We start from the raw sequence: 22748 nt of genomic DNA, 5'->3' as shown, positions 1-22748 counted from the left end.
ATAAGGTTGGTTGTCTGTAGCAGACATTTAGGAGGGAAATGTGAGAATCACAGAAAATCTCATTTCCATACACTAGGTTTATACATTGATTATTTATTCAGCAATAGTTAAAATTCAGATCCAAGAAGACCAACTGGCTGGTGAGATTTTTTTTTTTTAAGTGAAATTTCTTTAATCAATGAACTGGTGCGTCAGTAAAACAAAGACACAGAAGATAAAGGAAGGAAATAGATGGCCACTTCCTGCCTAAAACTACCTTTGCCATGGTCTTGAATCTTTGGAAATATTTAATAGAACATTCTGCTAATACTTTTTTTTTTTTTTTTTTTTTTTTGCTAATACTTCTCATAAACTCTTGGTCATGTTGGATTCGCAGCAAAGCCAAGGCAAGCAGGAATTCTACATCTCTGAAGTTTCAGGATGTATTTGTCTGGCCGGGGGGCGCTTGTAGGAGAGGAAAAGCAGCCCACTTAACAGCATCATGAAGGCAGCCAGACATGCCACCAGAAGGGCACTGCCAATTTCCTGACTATCTGGCTTGAAGGGTATATAGAGAGATGGTGGGAAGGTGATACCCTCTTCGTTTATCACGGAGTAAAAATTCCAGACCACAGTGATTGAGATACAGACGCCAGCAACCACGTTCAGAATCCCCGAAACAATAAATGGGTTGAAGGTGGCGTCCTGATGAATTCCCATGTACACATTCCTAAGTGCAAAAATGATGGCAGCTCTTCCCAAAAGGCCCAGAATGGTGGCGACCAGCAGGAGATTTTGAGAAATACGGATATCGAGAGGCAGGTAAGTATCGTGGTAGGTATAGCGATGACACAACGTGGCTCTGTTGAAGTTGGTGATATATTGGTAAATGCAGACTTTCCACATTCCCACACAGACCAGGCCAGAGGGAAAGAGAGAGGAGTTGTTCATGTACCACACTCGCCACTCCACGAGGCCCGTGGATGTGGTGGTGAGGATCCATCCCACAGTGGCTATGGTGAAGCCCGCCATCTGGCGATTGGTGCTGTTGATGAGCAGTAGCATGGTGGCTGCATACCCTGGAGGCCTGCAAACAAGCACAGAGCATCGTGAGGGTGGGTAAGCAGTGTACTGGAGGATGGAGACATTTGACACTCACGCTCTGCTGGTGGGAGCACAGAGCAAGCAAACTTTAGGAAGGGCGCTCTGGCACTATTTTCATCACCACCACCTACTTTCTAACAGGCAGTTCCATGTCTAGTTATTTGTCCAAAGAAATAATTAAGACTGGCCACAAATACTTAGTCATAACGTGGTCGTCGCGGCACTGTTCATAATACTGACAAGTGGGAAACAGGTTCAAGTCCAATGCAGAGCTTGGTTAAATAATTCATGCCATATCCATGCAACGGGGCTATGTGCCAACACCAAACACATAAGTGGAATTGAACAAGGTGTAGGATTTTTTGTTTGGCTCTGTTCACTTGCATAACGTTTTCCAGTTTCCCCCATGTCGTGACATGTTTGAATAGTTGGTTTCTTTTTATTGCTGGGTCCGATTCAATTGTAGGGATAGGCCACAGTTGAAGTTTTTGGACACTGGGATTGGCTGCAAGTTTGGGTTATTATAAACAGTGCGCTCTAAACATTTCTGTGCAATATTTTGTATGGGAAGATGTTTTCATTTCTCTTGCATAGATACCTAGAGTGGGGCTAGTGGGGTGTATGGTAAGTGTACGTTGGATGTTTTAGGAAGTGCTCAACCACTTCCCCAAGTGGCCACACCATTGCACATTCCCACCAGCACTGCATGAAGGTTCCAGTTTCTCCATCTCTTCCAACAGTTGATATGCTTAGTCTTTTCGATTACATCCATTCTAATTGCCATTAAAACATAATGGAGCCAAAAGGAAGATGTCCAGAAGCTAGCAGGGACGAATAGGAAGTTACAAAAATAGTACATATAATATAATCATGGACAGAAGTAGAACTGGAAGTCTATATGCTAAGTTAGTAAGAGACATTTTTATTTGGGTTAGAGGGATTATGAGTTCTTAAAGCTGTTTGTATTGTGAAGAAACACACACATATATTTTAAAAAGCACACAACATCGAAGTGTACAGCTCAATGAATTATCCCAGGGCAAATAACCACATAGACACCACTTGGTTTAAGACGCATAACATTATCACTTCTTTTCTTTATCGTTTTGTGCCTCAGCATGTACCCCCACGCATCTTGATTCAGTCCTGCCTGTTTTTCAAAACAGGGATCATGCGGTAGGCATTCCTCTGTGACTGGCTTCTTTCACTCAACACTGTGTTTATGATCTTGGGCTGTGATTTTTTAAAATGATGTCTGGGCTATTCAATACCTTTTAAGGAATTTCTGTCATGAGCATGATTTTTAAAAAGAAAAACAATAACAAAGACTTCGTTAAAGTGAAGCAATGGAGGAAGAATTATGTCTGGCACACAAGTACGCTGTAGGAGGTACTGCAGCCATTCATTCGCCGTAAGACACAGCAGACATAAAAATTCATAATGTGGGAAAACACCCGTGGAGGGTTGAATTTAAAACACAGATAATAAAACCACAACTTTGTAGTGTGATCTTATTTTTGCCCATCATGAAATAAGCTGGAAAAATGCAAAACAAGATGCCTCTGACTATTGGGATCACTAGTGATTTTTTTTTCATGTTTTACAGTAAAAGTCTATTACGTTTTCTTTTTTCTAAAGATTTTATTTATTCATGAGAGACCTACAGAGAGGGGCAGACACAGGCAGAGGGAGAAGCAGGCTCCCTGCAAGACCCTGACACGGGACTTGATCCCAGGACCCCGGGATCATTACCTGAGCCAAAGGCAGATGCTCAACCACTGAGCCAGCCAAGCGTCCCTATTACTTTTTCAACTGGGGAAAAATGGGGCACAGTGATACAAGCATAGAAAGGACAAGGCAGGAGCAGGCATGGATAGAATTGAGGGGTCTGGAATTTATTAGGGGGCATCCCAGATGGGAGGGAGGGACAAGGTGAGGGTATTTTCCAAATTCCTGCCAGAAATTCCTTCTCCTGGCCAGAACATTACTGGCAGATGTCATATTTATAAAGATCATTTATTTTTGGCCAGGTAATGCTGAGCATATTATTCCAAAGGAGCAATTTTATTTTTTTTTCAGATTTTATTTATTTATTCATGAGAGACCCAGAGAGAGAGGCAGACGGAGAGGCAGGCTCCCTGCGGGGAGCCCGACGTGATGGGGACTCCATCACGGGTCTCCAGGATCAGGTCCTGGGCCGAAGGCGGCACTAAACCGCTGAGCCACCGGGGCTGCCCAAGCATCTGCCTTTAGCTAAAGTCCTTGCCCCAGGGTCCTGGGATGGAGCCCCGCTTCGGGCTCCCTGCTCAATGGGGAGACTCTCTCTCTCTCTCTGCTGCTCCCATTGCTTCTCTCAAATAAAATCTTAAAAAAAAAATAAATCTTTAAAAAAGGGAAATGGTTTCATTTCAGTGAAAATTAGGGCAAACATAATACATATTTATATATGTATAAACACAATATATGCAAATATGCAGAACGTGTTTGTATATGAATAGGGAATTTCTGGGTGCAGGAAATGGTTAACAGTTGTCACCTCTGGGCAGCAGTCCTGGGGTAAGAGCCCCGGAGGTACAACTTTCCCTCCATGGTTTTAATTTTTTGCCAGAAATCTGTAAGGTGCGGTGTGTGTGTGGGGGGGGGCTCGGGAGGCCTTCGTGGGTAGCAGCCCAGCCTCCCGCAGCACTTCTGAGGCCCCGGCTCTGTGCCAAGACAGCACTTCCTAAGCTTTGCAGTCTCAGGACTGAAAAGGTCTCTGCTCTTTGCGCTTAGAAACTGGAGGTGGCAGTTACTGGGTAGTGGAGTTTCAGTTTGGGAAGCTGAAAAAAGTCCTGGAGGCAAGGTACTGGAGGGAGGTGATGGTTGCCAACTTAATGCCACTGAACTGTACCCTTAAAAATGGTTAAAATGGTCAACAACGTTATGTATACTTGACTGCACTATGAAATAAAAACAAAACATTTTTTGATGACCCCAAATGGTTGCATCCACTGATATTTACCATATTAGGAATTAAAAATGAGAAATTTAATTATTTTTTGAAATTTAAATTATTAATTCATGTAATAAACATCATATATTAACAAGGATTTTTATGAAAAGTGACTATTATCCAAACAAAATTTAGAGGATACTGTTTTTGCAATCCACAAACAGCTTTAACATCAGGCTTTAATGGGAGGGGGCTGGAGTCATGTGTACTTCTGCTTTCCGGTTTTTTTTAGATCAAATGGCATAGAGCCTCTCGAAAACTCCACTGTATGCTTGTGAGAAAGGAGAGTGAAAAAGGCAGCCAACATTTTCATATTGTGAAAATAGTTTTGGCCTTGTGGATGGCACCCCACATCCAGCACCTGAAAGAGTCCCCAGACCACATTTTCAGAACCACCCTGCTATTGGCTTTCTATTTATCAACTCCATTTAATCCATTCATCCACTTAATCCATGAATGCCCCCCAAACAACGCTTGTAGGTGGGCAGTAGTTTGATCTTCATTTTCTAAGCAAGAGGGCTAAGGACAGAGAGGTTGAAAAACTTGCCTGAAGTCTACGCAGGAAGAAGTAAGTGGTGGAGACAGGTTGGCTGCAGATTCCATCCTCTTACCACACTCATTTGGGGGAAGGTGGTAGCAAGTACATTTAAGTCCAAGGTAGGAGAGTCATCTAGGGAAGGGAGGGGGACCTCTTCCACTGAACGGAGAGGGGAGGACCTTGAACAGATATCCACACAGCCAGGGGCATTAATAGCTTTGTTCATGAAAGCTAAAAGGTGGACCCAGTTTTCCATCCACATGTGACTGGATCAACAATACGTCGTATATATGTACAATGAAATAGTATTTGGCCTGAAGATGGAAGGAAATTCTCTCACACACTATAATATCGATGCACCCTGAAGACTAATCTATGCTGAACGAAATAAGCCAGCCATGAAGGATAGATACCATGTGATTCTACTTACATGAAATACTTAAATCGTCAAAATGGTGGTTGCCAGGGGCCGGGGCAAGGGAACAGGGAGTTAGCATCCAATGGGGCATGTTCGAGTTTGGGAAGGTGACCAAGCTCTTAAGATGGATGGTGGTGATGGTTGTGCAATGAGAATGGGCTTTATGCCCCTGAAATGTGTATTTCAAGTGATGAAAATGGTAAACTTTGTGTTGTGACTCTTTTACCACCATGAAAACAAAAAGATCTCTGGGGTTTGATTTCTTCCTTTCCCCCCCGGGCCCCCTGGGACTGTCCCTTCCTTCCACACTGCTCACAAGCTCACTCTGACTCACATGAGGCCAGAGCTCGATTGGTCTTCAGACATCCATGATGCACCTGGCCCTCCACATGCTCAAGGATATTAGAATGTCTTCTGTGGGACTGTCCAAAGACCAAAGTTTTGGCAGAACCCCCAACCCTCTCGATGACTCCAGTTGGAAATACCACGACAGCACTGGCAAGCAGAAGTGGACAGAAGGCCTATTCCTCGGAAGATCTGTATGTTCACGGACAAAGAGGGCCTCCAGAAAAGTCATCTTGGCTCATCCCAATCCCTCAGAGTCCAAGTGTGCAACTCCAACTGACGATCTACACCTTGGGTGTGCACTGGGTCTGAGACTAGAAGAAATTCCCTCATAATTCATATTCCTAAACTAACATATCATTTCTAAATGCAAACACTGATAGTATAAACAGAGGCATAAAGCGAGATCGAATTGATGCTAAAAATGCCATTAGTGGGGCGCCTGGGTGGCTCAGTTGGTTAAATGTCTGCCTTCAGTTCAGGTCATGACCCCAGGGGCCTGAGATCAAGCCTCGTGTTGGGCTCTCTGTTCAGCGGGGAATCTGCTTCTCCCTTTCTCTCTCTCCCTCTGCCTCTCTCCCAGCTTGTGCTGGTGCATGCACACACACACACACACACACACACACACACACACACACACACTCTCTCTCTCTCTCTCAAAAAAAAAATGGATAAAATCTTTTTTAAAAATGCCATTATTGTACACACTTAATGACAGTAGAGTATGGAGTCATTTTTCAAAATAAAAGAATCTCAGCAACCCAAATGTCCATCAGCCAGGTGAATGGATGAAAGGTGGTCTATCCATACAATAGAATATTATTTGGGTCTAAAAAGAAAGTTCTGACACCTGCTACTACATGGATGAATCTTGAGAATGTTATGCTGAGAGAATCCAGACACAAATAGACAAATATTGTATGATTCCACATAAATGAGACACCTAGAGAGATCCATAAAAACAGAAAAGGGGATGGTGGTTGCCAGGGGATGGGGAAGAGGGTGAGGAGTCATTTAATGGGGACAGTATTTCAGTTTTGCAAGATGGAGAAGTTCTGGAGGTTGGTTGCACAATGTGAATACTGCATGCTTAACACTGTCAAATTGTACATTTTAAAATGGTAAACATAGTAAATTTTGTTATACTTTTTTTTTTTTTTTTACCTCAATTAAAACTTTTAGGAGCACCTGGGTGGCTCAGTGGTTGAGCGTGTGCCTTCAGCTCAGGTCGTGATCCCTGGGTCCCGGGATCGAGTCCCACATCGGGCCCCCCGCAGGGAGCCTGCTTCTCCCTCTGCCTGTGTCTCTGCCTCTGTCTGTGTCTCTCATGAATAAATAAATAGTCTTAAATAAAAACTTTTAAAAATAAGATTTACTTAAATACTTTGGAGTTCTTACCTCATGGACATTGAACTCTCTCCGGAGTATGTAAAAGGAATAGGATATCGCACTATTTTAAAGTTTATGGAGTAGACATGAGGCCAAGTTCTATGCTGCTCTAAGGGTAATGCAGGGGGGGTGTGGTGAGCTATAGTAGAGGTGGGGGGGAGGGGGCGGTGCATACTGCAAGGCTTTCAGGATCCTATTAATGGAATCGAATTTCATTCCCAGTCCAAGAAAGCAATCCAAAGGAGCCAACTACTGCTGCAGGCAACAGCAGAGATGAATTTCAGAGGCATTATACAAAGTGAAAGAATCCAGAGTCAGAAGGTTACATGCTCTATGATTCCATTTATAGGACAATCTGGAAAACCCCAAAAGCAAAACTGTAGGGCCAGGAGACATACAGGATATTGTGTGGTGTAGGGAAAGGATCAGCAAGAAGGAATTTGGGGGGTGATGGAACTGTTATCTTGATCATACTGGTGGATACACTATGTACCTAGTGCATGTTTGTCTAAACTCTCAAAATTGAACACAGGAAAGACAAATATCTATTGTGTGTAAATTACACATTAAATTCTGAAAATGGAAAGGAAGAGTCAAACTATCAACAGAAGCATGGTTCATGGGATCCCTGGGTGGCGCAGCGGTTTGGTGCCTGCCTTTGGCCCAGGGTGCGATCCTGGAGACCCGGGATCGAATCCCACGTCAGGCTCCCGGTGCACGGAGCCTGCTTCTCCCTCTGCCTGTGTGTCTCTGCCTCTCTCTCTGTGTGTGTGACTATCATAAATTAAAAAAAAAAAAAAAAAAAAAAAAAAAAAAAAAAAAGCATGGTTCATGATAGAGCTGGAGAAAACCCAAATATCCATCTACAGTAGAACGGACAAAGGAATTGTGGGTTTTTTTTATATGATGGAATACTATACATCTTGCACAAATGGTTATGATAGCATTTGTGGTATTTATTGTAAGTACTTATTAGCATGATGTCAGTACCCAACAGGCACGGGAAGTTTTTTGAATGGGCCAAATGTGTCCCTGGAGGCCTGCTCCAAAACTCCTCAAACCTGAATTAATCTGTAGGATGGAGACCCAGCCCAGCGCTGATGGCCTGTTGAGTAGGAAACTCCTAATGGAACTCTAGAGTCTCTGTAATCCATGGCATGAGGTCAAGAGGAACATGACCAAGGAGCATTCTTGCTCTAAAATACATGTTATATATATAAAAAATAAAAATAAAAATAAAAATAAAATACATGTTATAAGGCTTCATGATCTGATGGGAAAAGCAGAGAAATTTACCTGTCTGTTTTTGGCTCCGAGGGGGATCCACTTTCAGCCACTCCACTGGAGTTCTCCGCCTCCGAAACTTGATAATCCTTTTGTCTTTGGGTAGTTGGCATCTTCTCTCCTATTGGGCCAATGCCAGCCCACTGTTAGATGAGAGCAATGAGACTTTGAAGGATGCTGTTACTATAGTCTGGGTCTCAGCAAAGTGTTCTGGCTCACTGTGTACCACTTACAGACTTATGTACTTATCCCACACTTAAAAGCCTTCAAAGAAAATTTTGTAATAATGGGGCCACTGTGACACGGGAGCTGAGTGACAAGTATAGCCATCTTATGGTTTGTGTACTGTTTGCTAAAAGGAAGGACCACCTAAGAGAATCATAAAAGCCATGCTGCACTCCTTAAGAGTTACTCCCGATTCCCCTGTCCCCCTGGTCCTTGGTTCTCTGTGTTTATAGATTTGCCTATTCTGGGTATCTCCTATAAACAGAGTCCTACCACATGTGGCCTTTGTGCCTGGCTTCTTCCACTAAGCATGATGTTTTGGGGGTTCATCCATAGATGTGTCAGTACTTCGTTCCTTTTTGTGGCCCACTAATATTCCACTGTATACAACAGTTTACTTAGTGGGTGATGGACACTTGGGTTGTTTTCTCTTTTGGGCTACTGTGAATGATGCTGCCATAGTAATGTGTGAGTCTCTGTATAGATAGATTTTCATTTCTCTTGGGTAGGTACCTAGGAGTGTAATTGCTGGGTCACAAGGTAACTCTATGTCTAACATTTTAAGGGACCACTAAATTGTTTTCTCAAGTGGCCACACTATTTGATAACCCCAAAAGCAACGTATAAGGGCTCTGATTCCTCCACCTCCTGGTAACACTAGTTATTGCTTGCCTATTTGGGTTTGATGACTGTGTATATGGAGTCACTATGTGTGCTCAGTGTAAAGGACCTTTAGGAAGAAGGGGTACTTTGAGGTTAATTGTAGTTTTCTGGTTATTTTCTGGCTTTGTGAAGTTTGAAACATAAATATTCTTACCAGACTCTGGCTCATCACCTGAATGGAATTTCCATCCTCTGAATTGAACAGAGCTTTGTGAACCCTGAAATGCTTTCTCCAAGATGGGAGACCTTTCAATGGAGTGTTCTAGTAGGTGTTAGCTTTCATTAACACTTGCAATGTACACCTCACACTTTGCCTGTGTTCTGATGGGTCTTTGGTTCAGACGGGAAAGTCTCTGTTCCTAAGGGTGGAACGATGGCATATGGCTGCCTCTTCCCAGGGTCAGAGTATTATTGTTTTTCCCTAGCCAGGAGACCAAACTTGAGGGCTACACATGTCAGGTAACTGGAGAATGAAGAGGAGAAAAGGGGAAGTAGATGGTGAGGACTCGGGTAGAGAAACAGGCTCAGGAGCGGCGGGCCTTGTGGAGTGTGAAAGATGGACTTGAACAGGGCAATGAAATACCAACAAAATCAACAGCAATAACGTAAAGAGCCCCTAGTGAGGTTGCCTCATGATGGCATTGCTACAGTGTCACAGTGCAAAGGCCGCAGAACAAAGAGAGAACTGCTGAGGTCCTAAGTGGGATGAGGTGGCCTGAGGTGGTGCCCCTCGAGTCCATGTCAGAAGAGACCAGGAATGGGCATCTGAATGTGAAAAGCAAGGAACAGCCAATTCAATCATTGAGAGCGAGTGAAATAAATACTCCTGTGGCCAAGGAGTCAGAACACAATGAAGGGGCACAGAAAACACAACAAACGTTCAAAAAATGAAATGTGGCATGACCCCATGATGCAGCAATCCCAGCTCTTGACATATACGCAACAGAGGAGCAAGCAGCCAGCTGCCCCCCTCCCCCCTTCACAACAGCCCAAAGCGGGAAACCCAAGTGCCTATCACGGATGAATGGATGCATGAAGTGTGGTCTCTACACGCAATGGAGTGTTTATCGGCCTTCCTTAAAGAGGAAGGAAACTCTGACACCTGCTCTGCCCTGGATGCACCTTGAGGCATCCCGGTGAAATAAGCCAGTCCCCAAGAGACCAAGAGAGTGATCCCACTTATATGCAGCACTTAGAAGCAGTCAGGGTCAGGGACAGCAAGTATGACAGCTGTTGCCAGGGGCTGGGGGACAAGGGAACGTGGGTTAGGGTTCAGCGAAGACAAGGCTTCTGTTTGGGGAAAAGGAAAACACATGCTGGACACGGACGGTGCTGCTCGTTGAACATGATAAATGTCCACTGAACCACGTGCTTAAAGTGTGGCAAAACGAGCAACTGTGTGCTCTCTTTTACCACGGTGACACACACACGACAAAGGCCATACCTTCGCTAATCAGTGATGTAGTCTTCAAGGGAATCACCCCCTGGGGGAGGAGGGCCACTGACAGCGGGGGCCCGCCGCACAGAAGCCCACGCAGCTCTTCTCAGGACACCTTCTTCCTTCTTCAAGTGCTCCTCAGAAGGCCGGACACAAGTCCTCAGCCGCAATGCCAGCCAGCTGCCCTGTCCTCAGCTTTCTGCTGTCCCCACATTCTGTCACTCATTGTCCTCACCTTCTAAGTTCTCGGTTGCTAGGTCCTGGGGGGTGCCTGGGGGGGGCTCTGTCCGTTAGATGGCTGACTCTTGATTTCAGCTCAGGTCTTGGTCTCAGGGTCTTGAATTCGGGCCCACGTTGGGCTCCACTTAAAAAAAATAAGATAAAACAAAAACAAAAAGGTAAAACAAACAAACCCCTTGGTTGTTAAGTCCCGAGTGCCAGGACAATATCCATTCTTTCACTGATCAGCGCGTCCCTTTGGTTTCTTTCCTTCATCATGTATCCTCTATCAGGTTTTTTTAGGGGGTGGGTCATGTTTACTCCTGGACCATCCAGAATCCACTTTGAGGATGTGACTGATCACAGAAGTCCTCACTGATTCTCCTGGCCCTCAGAAACGGTCTCTAAGCCACATCATCAGGAAGTAAGCTGTGGCAAGGTGCGCATGCACGTGTTAGCAGAAGTGGCACCCACAAGGGCGAGATTTAGTTGTGAAAGACCACAGGCAACTAACACACTAGGGAAGATACTCTTCATTCGTAGGAAAGGGCCTCCTTGTAGCTGAGGCTTGGCTTCCCGGCTTGTTGACACATAATACACATGGATAAGACAGTACAGTACGTGCAACAACTCCTAACTTGTGAGAAATTGACCTAAGACTGGGAAGACTTCATATGTGGCTTTTGTAGACAGGAGACTACTGGAAGGTCACATGATGTCACCTAGCCAGCACTTAGGACTAGATTTTATACAGAAGCCGAAGCTCCATCAGAATTGCTTAGTATTTCCATAATAAGGAATTTATCCCAAGAAAATGAGTGGAGAGATGTACAAAGATGTAAGTGAAACACATACTCAATGACCTTTATAACCGAGGTTACAGCCGGGAAGACAAACAGAAAAAAAGTCCATTTAAAGAATATCTAGTGAACCTTTCTATGCCCTTATAGTGAAATATTACACAGTCACTCAACACTATGTCAACAAATAATTAATGTTCCCAACATTAAAAAAAAAAAAGATTTTACTTATTTATTTGAGAGTAAGCGAGAGAGAGCATGAGTAGTGGGAGGAGTAGAGGGAGAGGGAGAAGCAGGCCCCCCAAGGAGCAGGGAGCCTGATGTGGGATTTGATCCCAGGAGATCAAGACGTGAGCTGAAGGCAGACGCCCAACCTACTGAGCCACCTAAGTGCCCCCCACAACGTTATTAAATAAAAAAAATTCAAAAACGTAATTAGCATAATCCTGTTTCATAGAAAAAAACGGGGGAAAGGAAAGGAGAGAGAGAGAAGGAGGGAAGGAGATGTGTGAATATATGGCCTCAGATGGCAATAGGTCTCCGGCAGCTTTGGCACCTCTATCTGCACAGGAAGGAAGACGACCATTCCGGGCGTGAAAGGGGATCGAGCACGCGGAGGGCCTACCCGACCTGCAGTCTCCTGAGAGTAAAGGAGAGGAAATCTCACGTTGCTCGGTGATGCACGCTGCATGGCCTGTTTCATTTATTTGTTCGCTCAAAGCTTGCGTATATATGAAGCGCTCACTAGTGCCAGGCACCGAGCAGATGAGCACAAATACACACAGTTTCCCACCTTGAGCTTTGAGGGCTTAAGATTTGGCGGGCAAGGGCAGCCCGGGTGGCTCAGAGGTTTGGCACCTGCCTTTGGCCCAGGGTGTGATCCTGGAGTCCCGGGATCGAGTCCCACGTCGGGCTCTCTGCGGGGAGCCTGCTTCTCCCTCTGCCTCTCTCTCTGTGTCTCTCATGAATGAATGGATAAAATCTTCAAAAAAAAGAAAAAAAAGATTTGGTGGGCAAGAGTCTCACAGAAACTCACACTGGATGACGTGGGACAGGCGCCGGGGTTAGGAGCACGAGCAAACATGAGCCGCATTGGGCTGCGTGGCCTCGGGACCCTGGGTCCTGCTCGTGACGACACACGGCAGCTCCACGTGCCAGGAGCTCCTCCGGCCATGGGACCGGAGACCTACGAGCAAGGGGTCTTTGGATGAGCAGAAGGAAAACCTCAGAAACGGAGAAAACACTTTGGCACTTCTCCACTCTGAAATCGTCTCCGACCTCCAAGGGGTGGCCAGTAGCACGGGCCCCTACAGCCTCCACCCCGACCCCCGAACGGAAACAGCTTACGCGACCACGCCGCGGCGACCGGAATCCAGGACTTACCATCCGCACCGGGCTGCGATCCAGGGGCCAACTTCGCCAGTCACCCGGCGCACGTCCTTTCGCTGCCCCGGGCCGCGTTCCAGGGTCGTGCGGCGCGTTCCCTTGCCAGGTGGCCTTTTTGGAATCGCTGCTCTACCTTGCATCGCCTTGGCCCTTTTAAGAAAACTGGTCGGGCTTGGTTTTGTTTTTAAAGAATTTCCCTCACTTTGGGTCTGATGTATTTTCAGCAAGCACACCTCAGAAAGCAAACTGCGTCCTTAGAGTGCGCCCCGGATGACATCGTGTCCCCTCCTGGTGCCGTCAGCTGCGTGAACCCCGCTCGCCGCTGTCTTCCCGGGCTGGCTAATGCTATCCGGCAGGCCTCGCCTTTGAACTTGATAACCAGGTTTAAGCTGGCGCAGCCCTGTGCTTTGGTGAAATTTGCCAAAGACACCATCGTTGCACTCGGTTATGTCCACCCCCTTTCCTCTCCGCCTGCCGGTCTCAGGTGGTGCTGTAAGGGACGTGAGCATTTGGGGGACCAGGTGGACAGGTAGGAGGGTGCGCCTATATAGCTTGGGTTTAGGGGGATGTTTACGTAGCTCGCTGATGAGTGAGCAATCTTGTGTGATCTTGACTCAAGATGCCTCACATACAAGAATACACACACCGCGTGTTGCTTTTCTTCTCTTAACGGGAGATGCAAAAAACACGCTTCCAGAATGCCTGCCTTGTAGTGCACAGGCCTGTGGCAGTACAGCAGCTAGGTCTGAAGATGGAATGAATGTCTGGTGTCCCCCTGTCCCAGACAGTGTCTCAGGGTACCCACTGTAGAGCTCCTCCTCAAGAAGTCTGATGGGCCCATACCAAAGATCAAACTGACACCAGTGGGGCTTGCTGGCCTGGCGAGGGCTTGGGGACAAACGCCCCGCACATTGTCATCAGTGGGTCATGGAACATGCCGTAAGGACCACAGCCCTAGCACTACAGTGGCCACCTATGACTGCATTTGCATCGTCCCCATTTATTCATCTCTTGACCGTTTCAGAACTCAAATGAGACAAGCTGAAGTAGCCTGGTCAGAAGCCAGAAATAAAAGCAAAATGTGTGGTGTCCATCCACTTTTAAAAGTCTAACTTGGGCAGCCTGGGTGGCTCAGTGGTTTAGCATAGCCTTAAGCTCAGGGCGTGATCCCGGGGTCCTGGGATCGAGTCCCACGTCAGGCTCCCTGCATGGAGCCTCCTTCTCCCTCTGCCTCTCTTTCTGTCTGTGTCTCTCATGAATAAATAAAATATTTATTTATTTATTTACTCATTTAAATAAAATCTTTTTTTTTTTAAATTTTTTTTTTATTATTTATTTATGATAGTCATACAGAGAGAGAGAGAGGCAGAGACACAGGCAGAGGGAGAAGCAGGCTCCATGCACCGGGAGCCCGACGTGGGATTCGATCCCGGGTCTCCAGGATCGCGCCCTGGGCCAAAGGCAGGCGCCAAACCGCTGCGCCACCCAGGGATCCCTAAATAAAATCTTTAAAAAAAAAGTCTAACTTGTGAATATCTTCCTATTTTCAGTAAATATTCACTCTAGTTTGGAATAACTTATTAAAGAGACCCGCCCCCCTTCCCCGTCTAGCCTTCAGGTCCCACAAACCTACCCTGGAACAGAAACCTTTCTCAAAAAAAGAAAAAGAAACCTTTCTCATCGTCCCAAGCAAAAGAAATCCCCATCTCCCTGGTGGCTCTGGCAGATTCGTTCAGGGAAGGCATTTCCCTCCAGGGGCAGATGGAATGAGGAAACCACAAGAGCGTACACTTACGGAGGACTTTTCTGAACCAGGCATGGCCTGAAGCACATGAACAGCAGTGAGCTCACTTGAGCTCTGGAGCTCTTCTCCAGTTACAGAGCAAAAACTCAGAGGCTCAGGGAGGCCAAGTATGTTGCCCACGGCCGTAAGGCTAGGGAGCGGCAGAGGTGCCCTTGCTCCAGAAGCGTGGCTTTAGTGTCCTTCCGGATTAGGAGACGCGGGTGTGGGAGGACAGAGCCCGTCAGTGGCCCCAATTCTTTGCACCCTGCATTCATTCACACTCTGCCACATGACTTCATGGCTTCTGCCCCCGAAGAGGTGGGACACATCCCACAACCTGAGCTCAGCTGTGGGGCTTGCTCTGACAATGGAAGGGGAGCAGTGTGATGTAACCAGGTATGTGGAAGATACCTTCGTGTCTGGGTTTGCTCTCTCACGCACCTGCCACTGACACGCCCAGGCCAGATTGCTGGTCCCGGGAGGAAGAGGAGAGGCACAGGGGGCGGAGACTATCAGGATTTACAAATTCACGAACTAAAGAAACACTCTATGGCACACTGAAGTTTTATAGTTGCTTGTTAAACAGCATAACTGTGGCAACAGCGAATGGATACACTCTGTGTCCCTGACTCTTTCCTGACTGCAAACTCATCAGCCTTGGCTAGACTGGCATAACGTTATGCGTATACAAGTAATCAGTCCCACAACTTATCAGTAGTTTCAGAATTGGGCATATGGTGAGAACAGTCTAACTATTTAAAAACAAACAAACAAAAAACTAACCTGGGTAAATCAGAGACATGCTCCATTCACTCAGAGACACTATTTATTTTGTTAAAGTCAAGCAGGATGATGTGTTGAGAGGTAAGTGGTAAGTGTCAAGCATGAAATATGTACACATTTTCCACAGTGGACGGCAGGATAAAAGCCACAGGCAATGCCCCTGACTGAAACCTTGCTATATAGAGCATTCCAGAGCTGAGTTATGACAGAGGAGGGGAGTCAGCCACCACCTAAGAATGCCAAGGGCAGAACATTAGCACCAGATCGTTGTCGTATGCAATAATATAGCTATATACAAAGTTATGTACATTGACTCACTGAAATCTTTGGGTCCCCGCTAACCAGACATTTAAGAGGCAAATGGGACGGGCACAGGACACGTATGATGACATGTGCTTTGCTGAGAGGGTAATAGAGCACTATATATTGCTATGTGTAAGAGAAAGTCCTCAATAGCCCTCAAAAGGCTGGATCCAGACACATAAATTCTATTATTCACATTTTACATACTGATCATCAAAATGATTCACAATACTGTATTTGAGGGGAAAGAATCACAGATAAAAGCTTTGTCTAAATTAAAAGCAAACTACACTCAAACTACTGTGGTTGTCCCCCTGAGGGAGAACGATGGAGGTCCGTGGACAGCCAGCTTCACCTTTTCTGAAGTGACCAGTTTTCACAGCAAGGGACTGCACCAGGAGGGAAGGAGGACACTTCATTGGCAGGATGGGGAATTTTTCAAGTCAGATAGAAATAGCTTAATTTAAGAGGAATGAAAACTTGTGAAAAGGCATTTATCTTTTTGGCATGGCTGGGTTGCCAAAAAGAGTGTTTATTGCCTGCATTACTGAAGCTTGCCAGTTGGGACCCCTCCCCGGGGTGCACAGACATCCATGCTGTGGCTCAGGAGTCCAGCTCACCCTCTCTGGCTCAGGAAGTATAGACATCAGTCAGTTAAGACATTCATGTGCACGTGTGTTTTGGTAAGGCAATGGTCACTGCTGACAAAGGGACATACATCTCCCTACCTGTTGGTAGACTTTTGTGGGAATAGGGGGAAATGAGGATCTAAACGATCCCTCCATCAAACAAATGTCTGGATATCAGCTCAATACGAATTCACCCAAGGGGTTCTCCTGCCATTTACCAGGCATTGAATCAGATGAGCATCTGTGAACGAGCACACATTAGGTCTGCAACGACGTAGATAAAAAATGAGTCATAACCAAGCCACTGGTGGTTGAACATCTTCCCACATGCTTGTTTGCCATGCACATATCCTCTTTGGTGAAGTGCCAAGGTAAGTCTCTTGCCCACGTTCTAACTGGGCTGTTTGTTCTCTTACTGTTGAGTTTTCAAAGTTCTTTATGTGCTCTGGATCTAGATCCTTTGTCACATACATGATTGGCAAGTCTTTTCTCCCAGTCTCTGACTTGTCCACTGGAAACCGACAGCCCGACAGTGTTTTCCTACTGCACAGACTCTCTTTAGAATCTTGCAATTTCAACCAATAAAATGGGCAGAAGAAGATCAACTTTAGGGGTTGTCTAGTTCATAGGACCTCTGAAAAGCCAGAGGAAAGGTTCTTATAAGCAAATGCATAGGACCCTTATAGCAAGGTAGCAGATTTAAGGAGGCAAAAAGAGACAAGTAGCCGATTATCGTTAACAACCATATGCAACAAAAGAAGTGTTTTGGGGAAAAAGTAATTTCGGAAACACACCATTGGTCTCATGAAACGAATGTCTAGCAAGCACATAACACTACTGGATCCACGATTAACCAAGCAATTTCACTCTGCAGGAAAAAACATCCCTTGGGCCATAACGTCAGTACTAAAGCTATTTGTTCTGTGGGTGTGTTTTAAAGCATGCGGACTGTTTCTTTCAGTGGTGGTTTTAGAATGAGTGAACCCAACATGCAGGTTATTCATTTCACAGCTGGGTTTTTAACTACTCGGAAACTATTCACTTTTCCTAAATGTTAATAAATTACCATCCTATCATCATGATTTTTGCTGGTGGACAATGAATGAGGGACAACAAACACTCCACACCATTGGACGAAGAGGGATAAAACATGGCAGCCCATGCTTTGGACGAATCACAGAGTAAGATGTGCACCAGGGCTTCCCGTCTCACGCACCCCACCCAGCGGGGCCGCTTCCCGAGTGGATGGGAGGAAGGGCAGACCTAGCAGTGACTATAACCACTCGCATGCATGGCGTGAGCGGAGCCCACAGTCTAGACTGTGGAGAGTCGCCGTTCACCGGAGCCTGGTGCCACGTGTGCTAACTTGCAAAGGAGAATGGCTACCAGTGAGACATTCTGCTCAGCATTCAAAAGGGAAACTAAAAAATTAAATAAATCATTGCAAACATACATGGAAGTTATTGCTTTCCTAAGAGCCATTTTGCTACCAGAGGATTTGCCCTACAGGAGATAAATACAGGCTGAGGTTTCTACTTGCATCCTCAGGAACGGAGCTCCAAGGGCCAGTCCCTGTCCGCTGCCAGGGACGGGCCTCCTATTTGCCTCTTTCGGGCTGAAGGCTGTCGAACAAGCACTTCAGCTGCTCCTCACCCAGGTGTATCTTATCTTCCAGCTCCCGCTGCTCGATGATGAGGGCGGACTTCATCTTCACAAAATGCTCATAGTCCGCCAGGCTCTCCTCGCTGAGATAGCTGGCCAGGATGTCGAACACGATGCGCTCCCGGCGGTCCAGGTTCTCCTTCAGTTCCTTGGCATCCTCGTGCTGTTGGATGAGAACCCGTTGCTTCTCGAGCAGCGATTGCTATGGAGAGAGAGACAAGCCCGTTGAGGAACAGGCCTAGAGCAGGGGCTGCAGCCAACGCCTTGACAATGCCAGCAGGTGTGGGGGCTGGTTCAGTGGAGGCCCTGACACCAAAGGCAGGGACTAGAGACCTGATGACATGTACGTGGGAAGACTTGGGGTGTGGGCAGAATGTACTCGGTGGCTGCGGCAGACTCCAGCCCCAGCACCCCCGTAAGCACTCACGGCTCGGGACACCCTCGTTTCTTCCTACCGCTGTGATGAGAAGACTGGGCCAGGGACAGACAATTAGAGAGTTCAGAGAGGCTCAAGAGGTGTAAAGGACCCGGGGATCCCAGGCAGGCCAGAGGCCTGTCTGTGGCAAGACATGGGGTAAAGGAGGCAAAAGAAATAGAGTCTAGAGGAAGAGCCTCTGGGCAGCCTTGCAGAAGAACGCGGGTCAGGGGGCCAGGGCAGGCAGAAGGGATACAGGGCTGGGGGCAGATACCTGGGCTCCTTACAAGGGTCCTGCTGGGGGGGGGGGACACAGACGACCCCGTCCCCAAAACATGGCACTCATAGTTGCAAAATACACACTTAGCTGTCCCTACCATCCCCAAGTTTAATGAAAACTAAGAAGGAAGAGACGAATGCATTAAATGCCTTCCAGTGTCAACTGGGGGAGGCCGGGGGGTTCATCTCCTCGGTGTGATTTGCACTCGGGCACCAGGACAGCCACTCTGTTATTCTGCTACTTTGCAACCTGGCCACGGACACTGACCCACAGCCACACGGGAGCGGTCTAGGACGCAGCGGCGCTCTGTAAAACAGGCACACTCAGGAAGAGCACTCTCGACGCGAGGCTTCCAGGAAGCACCTGGAAACCCCATTGCCTTGTAGGGCACCCTGCCCGGTCCTGAGGGACACCTCTAGCTTCACGTCAAACACACATACAGTGAATTTTCACAGAAAGAGGGGAGGCAAAGCAAATTAATTCCAACCCAAAGGGAAGCCGATGTTAACGGATTCTAGAAGTCTGCTTCGGGCTATTGAAATCAGTTGGGCTGAGTGGGGACAGGAAGCTGCAGAGATTGTGAGGAGGATCTGATGTGTCTGCATCAACTCACGTGTTCATTTTCTATCTGGAAAGATGAAGGGAGCCTTATAAAACCTCCCTCCATGGCTTTTAACTGGTTACGATGTCTGTCTCTGAAAAGTTTAGCTTCCCTGAGATTTGGCTGCCCAAATGGATTCCCCTCCAATGCCAGCTATGCTGGAGACTGGACCACTGCACTGCATCTGGCCGTGGCCATGAAACACTGCATTTGGAGGGACCCCCAGGGACGGAGTGAGGGCTGCAGAGTCTGGTACCCAGGAGGACCACACATGTGGTACTTAGTGTTGTGATTCCTTCTATCAACCTGAAATTCTAAATATAGTCTCTGTTCTTCCACATACACAGAAAGAAAGATGAATCAAAGATGAGCTGAGTTGCAAAGGCCATACTATTTTTTCACTTATTTTAATGCTTGAGAATATTCCAATTATGTAAAAATAAATCTCTTTCCTGTTTGTGTTATTTTCCTCTTTTTTAAAAAATTTATTTTTATTTATTTATTCATGAGAGACACAAAGAGAGAGAGAGAGAGAGAGAGAGAGAGAGGCAGGGACACAGGCAGAGGGAGAAGCAAGCTCCCTGTAGGGAGCCTGATGCTGGACTCGATCCCAGGACCCCAGGATCATGCCCTGAGCTGAAGGTGGACGCTCAACCACTGAACCACCCGGGTGCCCCTAACTCTTTTTAGATACACCTGGTAGGGATCCCTGGGTGGTGCAGCAGTTTGGCGCCTGCCTTTGGCCCAGGGCGCGATCCTGGAGACCCGGGATCGAATCCCACGTTGGGCTCCCGATGCATGGAGCCTGCTTTTCCCTCTGCCTGTGTCTCTGCCTCTCTCTCTGTCTGTGACTATCATAAAAAAAAAAAAAAAAAAAATTAAAAAATATTTAAAAAAAAATAGATACACCTGGTAAGGATGGGAAAAACAGCAATATGGAATCTGAAATCACCCAAGGGTCTCAGTTATTTTTTAAATGCTTATATAGTATGTTGAAATGGTGGTAACTAATGACTTAGCTTAGTGCAGAACAACAATGGTCTGAAAGCCACACTTGAGAAGATTTATGTGGACGACACCACTCTCACCTGGAATAAGGGAGAAGGGTGCTTCTTCTGTCCCCCCCCTTTCAGAGAAGTTAAGAAGTCTTATTAATAATTAAGATGATCATTTGAGAGCCTACTCAAAGAATCAAACTCAATCTTTTGCTGATATTTGACCTGGAAGAAAAGCCAACGAGGCAGGTATTACTTCCCGTATTCTGTGTGTGAAACACGGAAACTATGAGACATGTTCCAAGCTGCACACCTCCAGGAAGGAGAAAAGGCTGGCAAGTCGTTTGCCTCTTTCCAGACTGCTATGTGCACTCCTGTTAAAAGCAGCAACATCACGTTTTACTATCACTGAGTGTTTACAGTTTGTCAGAGTAGGTGAGCTCCACTTACACGTAGTCAAGAAAAGTGAAAAGGACTCTTTCCTAGGAAGAGACAGTTATTAGTAACGATCCATGGGGACAGATGAAAAGATGTCACAAAGCAGCCACGGCTCCTCCCAAGGATCACAGCAGCCCGGCGGTCCAGTGATGACGGCGCTCCGGCCCCTGGACACCGCGGCAGCACCTGTCTCAGTTACCAGAAAGAGGGGGAGAGCCCAGGATGGGCTGCTAGAGAACTGTGTGTGGCTTCACGGAGTGACCTTATGACACCTTGTGCACAACTGCCCACAGGCCACGCTGACGCCCAGATCAGACACGAGGTACCTACCCGATCACCAGGAGAAGTACTGTCGTCCAAATTATTGAGGGCATTCTCCACTCGGGCCAGGCGGCCGGACAGCGACAGCAGAAGGTTGACCACTTTCTCCAGGTCCCCAATGAACATGCGGAACTTGTCGAACTCGTTGGGTTTGCAGACATCTTTGGCAATGGCCTCCACCTCGTCCCCAAGGGCGCTGTTGGCTTGGATGTCTTCCAGCAGGCTCTCCCGGGCTTCCCGAAGCACTTGCAGCTTGCGACTGATGCTCTCAATGAGTTCCTGCTGTGGGGACACAGGGTGGCATGCAAACACCCATGAGGACGGCCCCAAGCTGGCATCTGCAGCCGTGGTCACCGCTCCCATGCTCTGAGATAAGTGACCTGTGTGGAATTCAGCTGAATGGGGTAAAGGTTTACTTTGCATCAAACAACAGAGGACTTATAAGACGAGGGGAAGGGTAACAGCTCCTGGTAGTCACTGGCATTTAGAAATATATATATATATTTCTAAATTAATTATATATAATATAAAATATAAAATACATTATATAATATATAAATATAATATATGACATATTATATTAATATAATATAAATATATAATTAATATATCATATCAATATATTAACAATAATATATTTACATATGATATAATATATTAATATTTATATAATTAATATGTTATATATTTATATATTATAATTAATGTATTACTATATTAATATGTATTTCTAAAATATATTTCTAAATTAAATATATATATTTATATATATTATTTATTTAGAATACATATAACACAATTGATCATTTTACCCATTTTTAAGTGCAACACTCTGTGACAATAAGTATATGCGCTTGTATGACCGTCATCATTACTAGTCTCTGGAACTTTCTCATGATCCCCAACTAAAGCTCTGGCCGTTAAATACGAACTCCCCATTCTCCTTTCCCACTAGCCCTTTAAATGATTATTTTTGAGGTGCTTGGGTGGCTCAGTGGGTTAAGCGTCAGTCTTTGGCTCATATCATGATCCTGGGGACCTGGGATCAGGCCCTATGTTGGGCTCCCTGCTCAGCAGGGAGCATGCTTCTCCCTGTCCCTGCCACTCCCCCTGCTTGTGCTCTCCCTGTGTGTCAAATAAATAAATAAAATCTTTAAAAAGATTATTTTTTAAAGGGCAAAAGTAAAAAACAAAACCTATAAATTGTCCACCCTCGTGAAGTGAAGCGGTGCCATATGATCTGACTTGAGTGGCAAGATTAGCTGTCTCCTTTGTTATATTTGGGAAGAGTTATAGGGATGGCTCTAAAGAAGTACAATGTGTGAACCCCGCCCTGGAAAAAATTACTTTCTTATGATCACAGACATGTTTCTGCCATTAGGTCCACCCATGGCGGCCTGCAGGAAGGACACACTGAACCGCTAGCGCAGCACTGCACACTTGGCATGAGCTGATCACACGGCAGTTTTGTCTCAGGATGAAGCATTGACAGAGAATCTCCATCCAGCATCTGTGTGTGCATACACATATATAAAAATAACCCCCCAGACCTCAAAGGCACAGGCTTTCATCAGGGCACTGCCTCTTCTTGGCTCAATGTGCCTCAGGCTTATCAGTGCCCCTAGACAGCTGGCAGATTACAATGGGAAGCAGTTTTATTTTTTCAAAAGATTTTATTTATTTATTCATGAGAGATACAGATAGAGAGGCAGAGACACAGGAGAGGGAGAGGCAAGGAGCCCAACGTGGGACTCGATC

At 46.1% G+C, this 22748-nt stretch overlaps 2 protein-coding genes across 16 annotated transcripts in view; both read right to left on the bottom strand.

Moving 5' to 3' along the window:
- Window positions 1–266: 266 nt before the first annotated feature.
- CLDN34 (claudin 34) lies at window positions 267–10521 on the bottom strand. Of its 2 annotated transcripts, none has more exons than XM_026015304.2 (3): window positions 10382–10478; window positions 8062–8170; window positions 267–1066 (listed from the first exon to the last, which is right to left on the bottom strand). In XM_026015304.2, the coding sequence occupies exons 2-3, from the start codon at window positions 8160–8162 to the stop codon at window positions 400–402; spliced, it is 768 nt and encodes a 255-aa protein (XP_025871089.1). In that variant the 5' UTR covers window positions 8163–8170; window positions 10382–10478; the 3' UTR covers window positions 267–399. The 2 variants fall into 2 exon arrangements, with proteins under 2 accessions (XP_025871089.1, XP_025871088.1); XM_026015303.2 differs by having other exon boundaries at window positions 268–1066; window positions 8062–8192; window positions 10382–10521.
- Window positions 10522–15371: 4850 nt separating this feature from the next.
- SHROOM2 (shroom family member 2) overlaps window positions 15372–22748 on the bottom strand; it is a 145054-nt gene continuing 137677 nt past the window's right edge. For 9 of the 14 annotated variants that reach the window (XM_072744967.1, XM_072744964.1, XM_072744968.1 and 6 more), the window contains 2 exons: window positions 21000–21272; window positions 15372–18142 (listed from right to left, as the gene is read on the bottom strand). In XM_072744967.1, coding sequence (XP_072601068.1) covers window positions 17876–18142; window positions 21000–21272 — 540 coding nt within the window. In that variant the 3' untranslated portion in view covers window positions 15372–17875. The remainder of the gene's footprint in view (window positions 18143–20999; window positions 21273–22748) is intronic. The other 5 variants (XM_072744966.1, XM_072744965.1, XM_072744976.1 and 2 more) reach the window with 1 other exon arrangement.

This window comes from Vulpes vulpes, chromosome X (genome assembly GCF_048418805.1).
Source record: "Vulpes vulpes isolate BD-2025 chromosome X, VulVul3, whole genome shotgun sequence".
In the NCBI taxonomy this organism is placed as follows: Eukaryota; Metazoa; Chordata; class Mammalia; order Carnivora; family Canidae; genus Vulpes; species Vulpes vulpes.
The sequence above is the reverse complement of the archived record's forward strand: the minus strand, read 5'-3'. Positions and strand labels throughout refer to the sequence as shown.

Excerpts from the sequence above, each read along its gene's own strand:
- CLDN34 (XM_026015303.2), bottom strand. The coding sequence starts at position 8,162 with ATGCCAACTACCCAAAGACAAAAGGATTATCAAGTTTCGGAGGCGGAG. Across the intron at positions 1,067-8,061 it reads TCGGAGCCAAAAACAGACAG|GCCTCCAGGGTATGCAGCCA; the intron begins GTAAATTTCTCT and ends GCTTGTTTGCAG.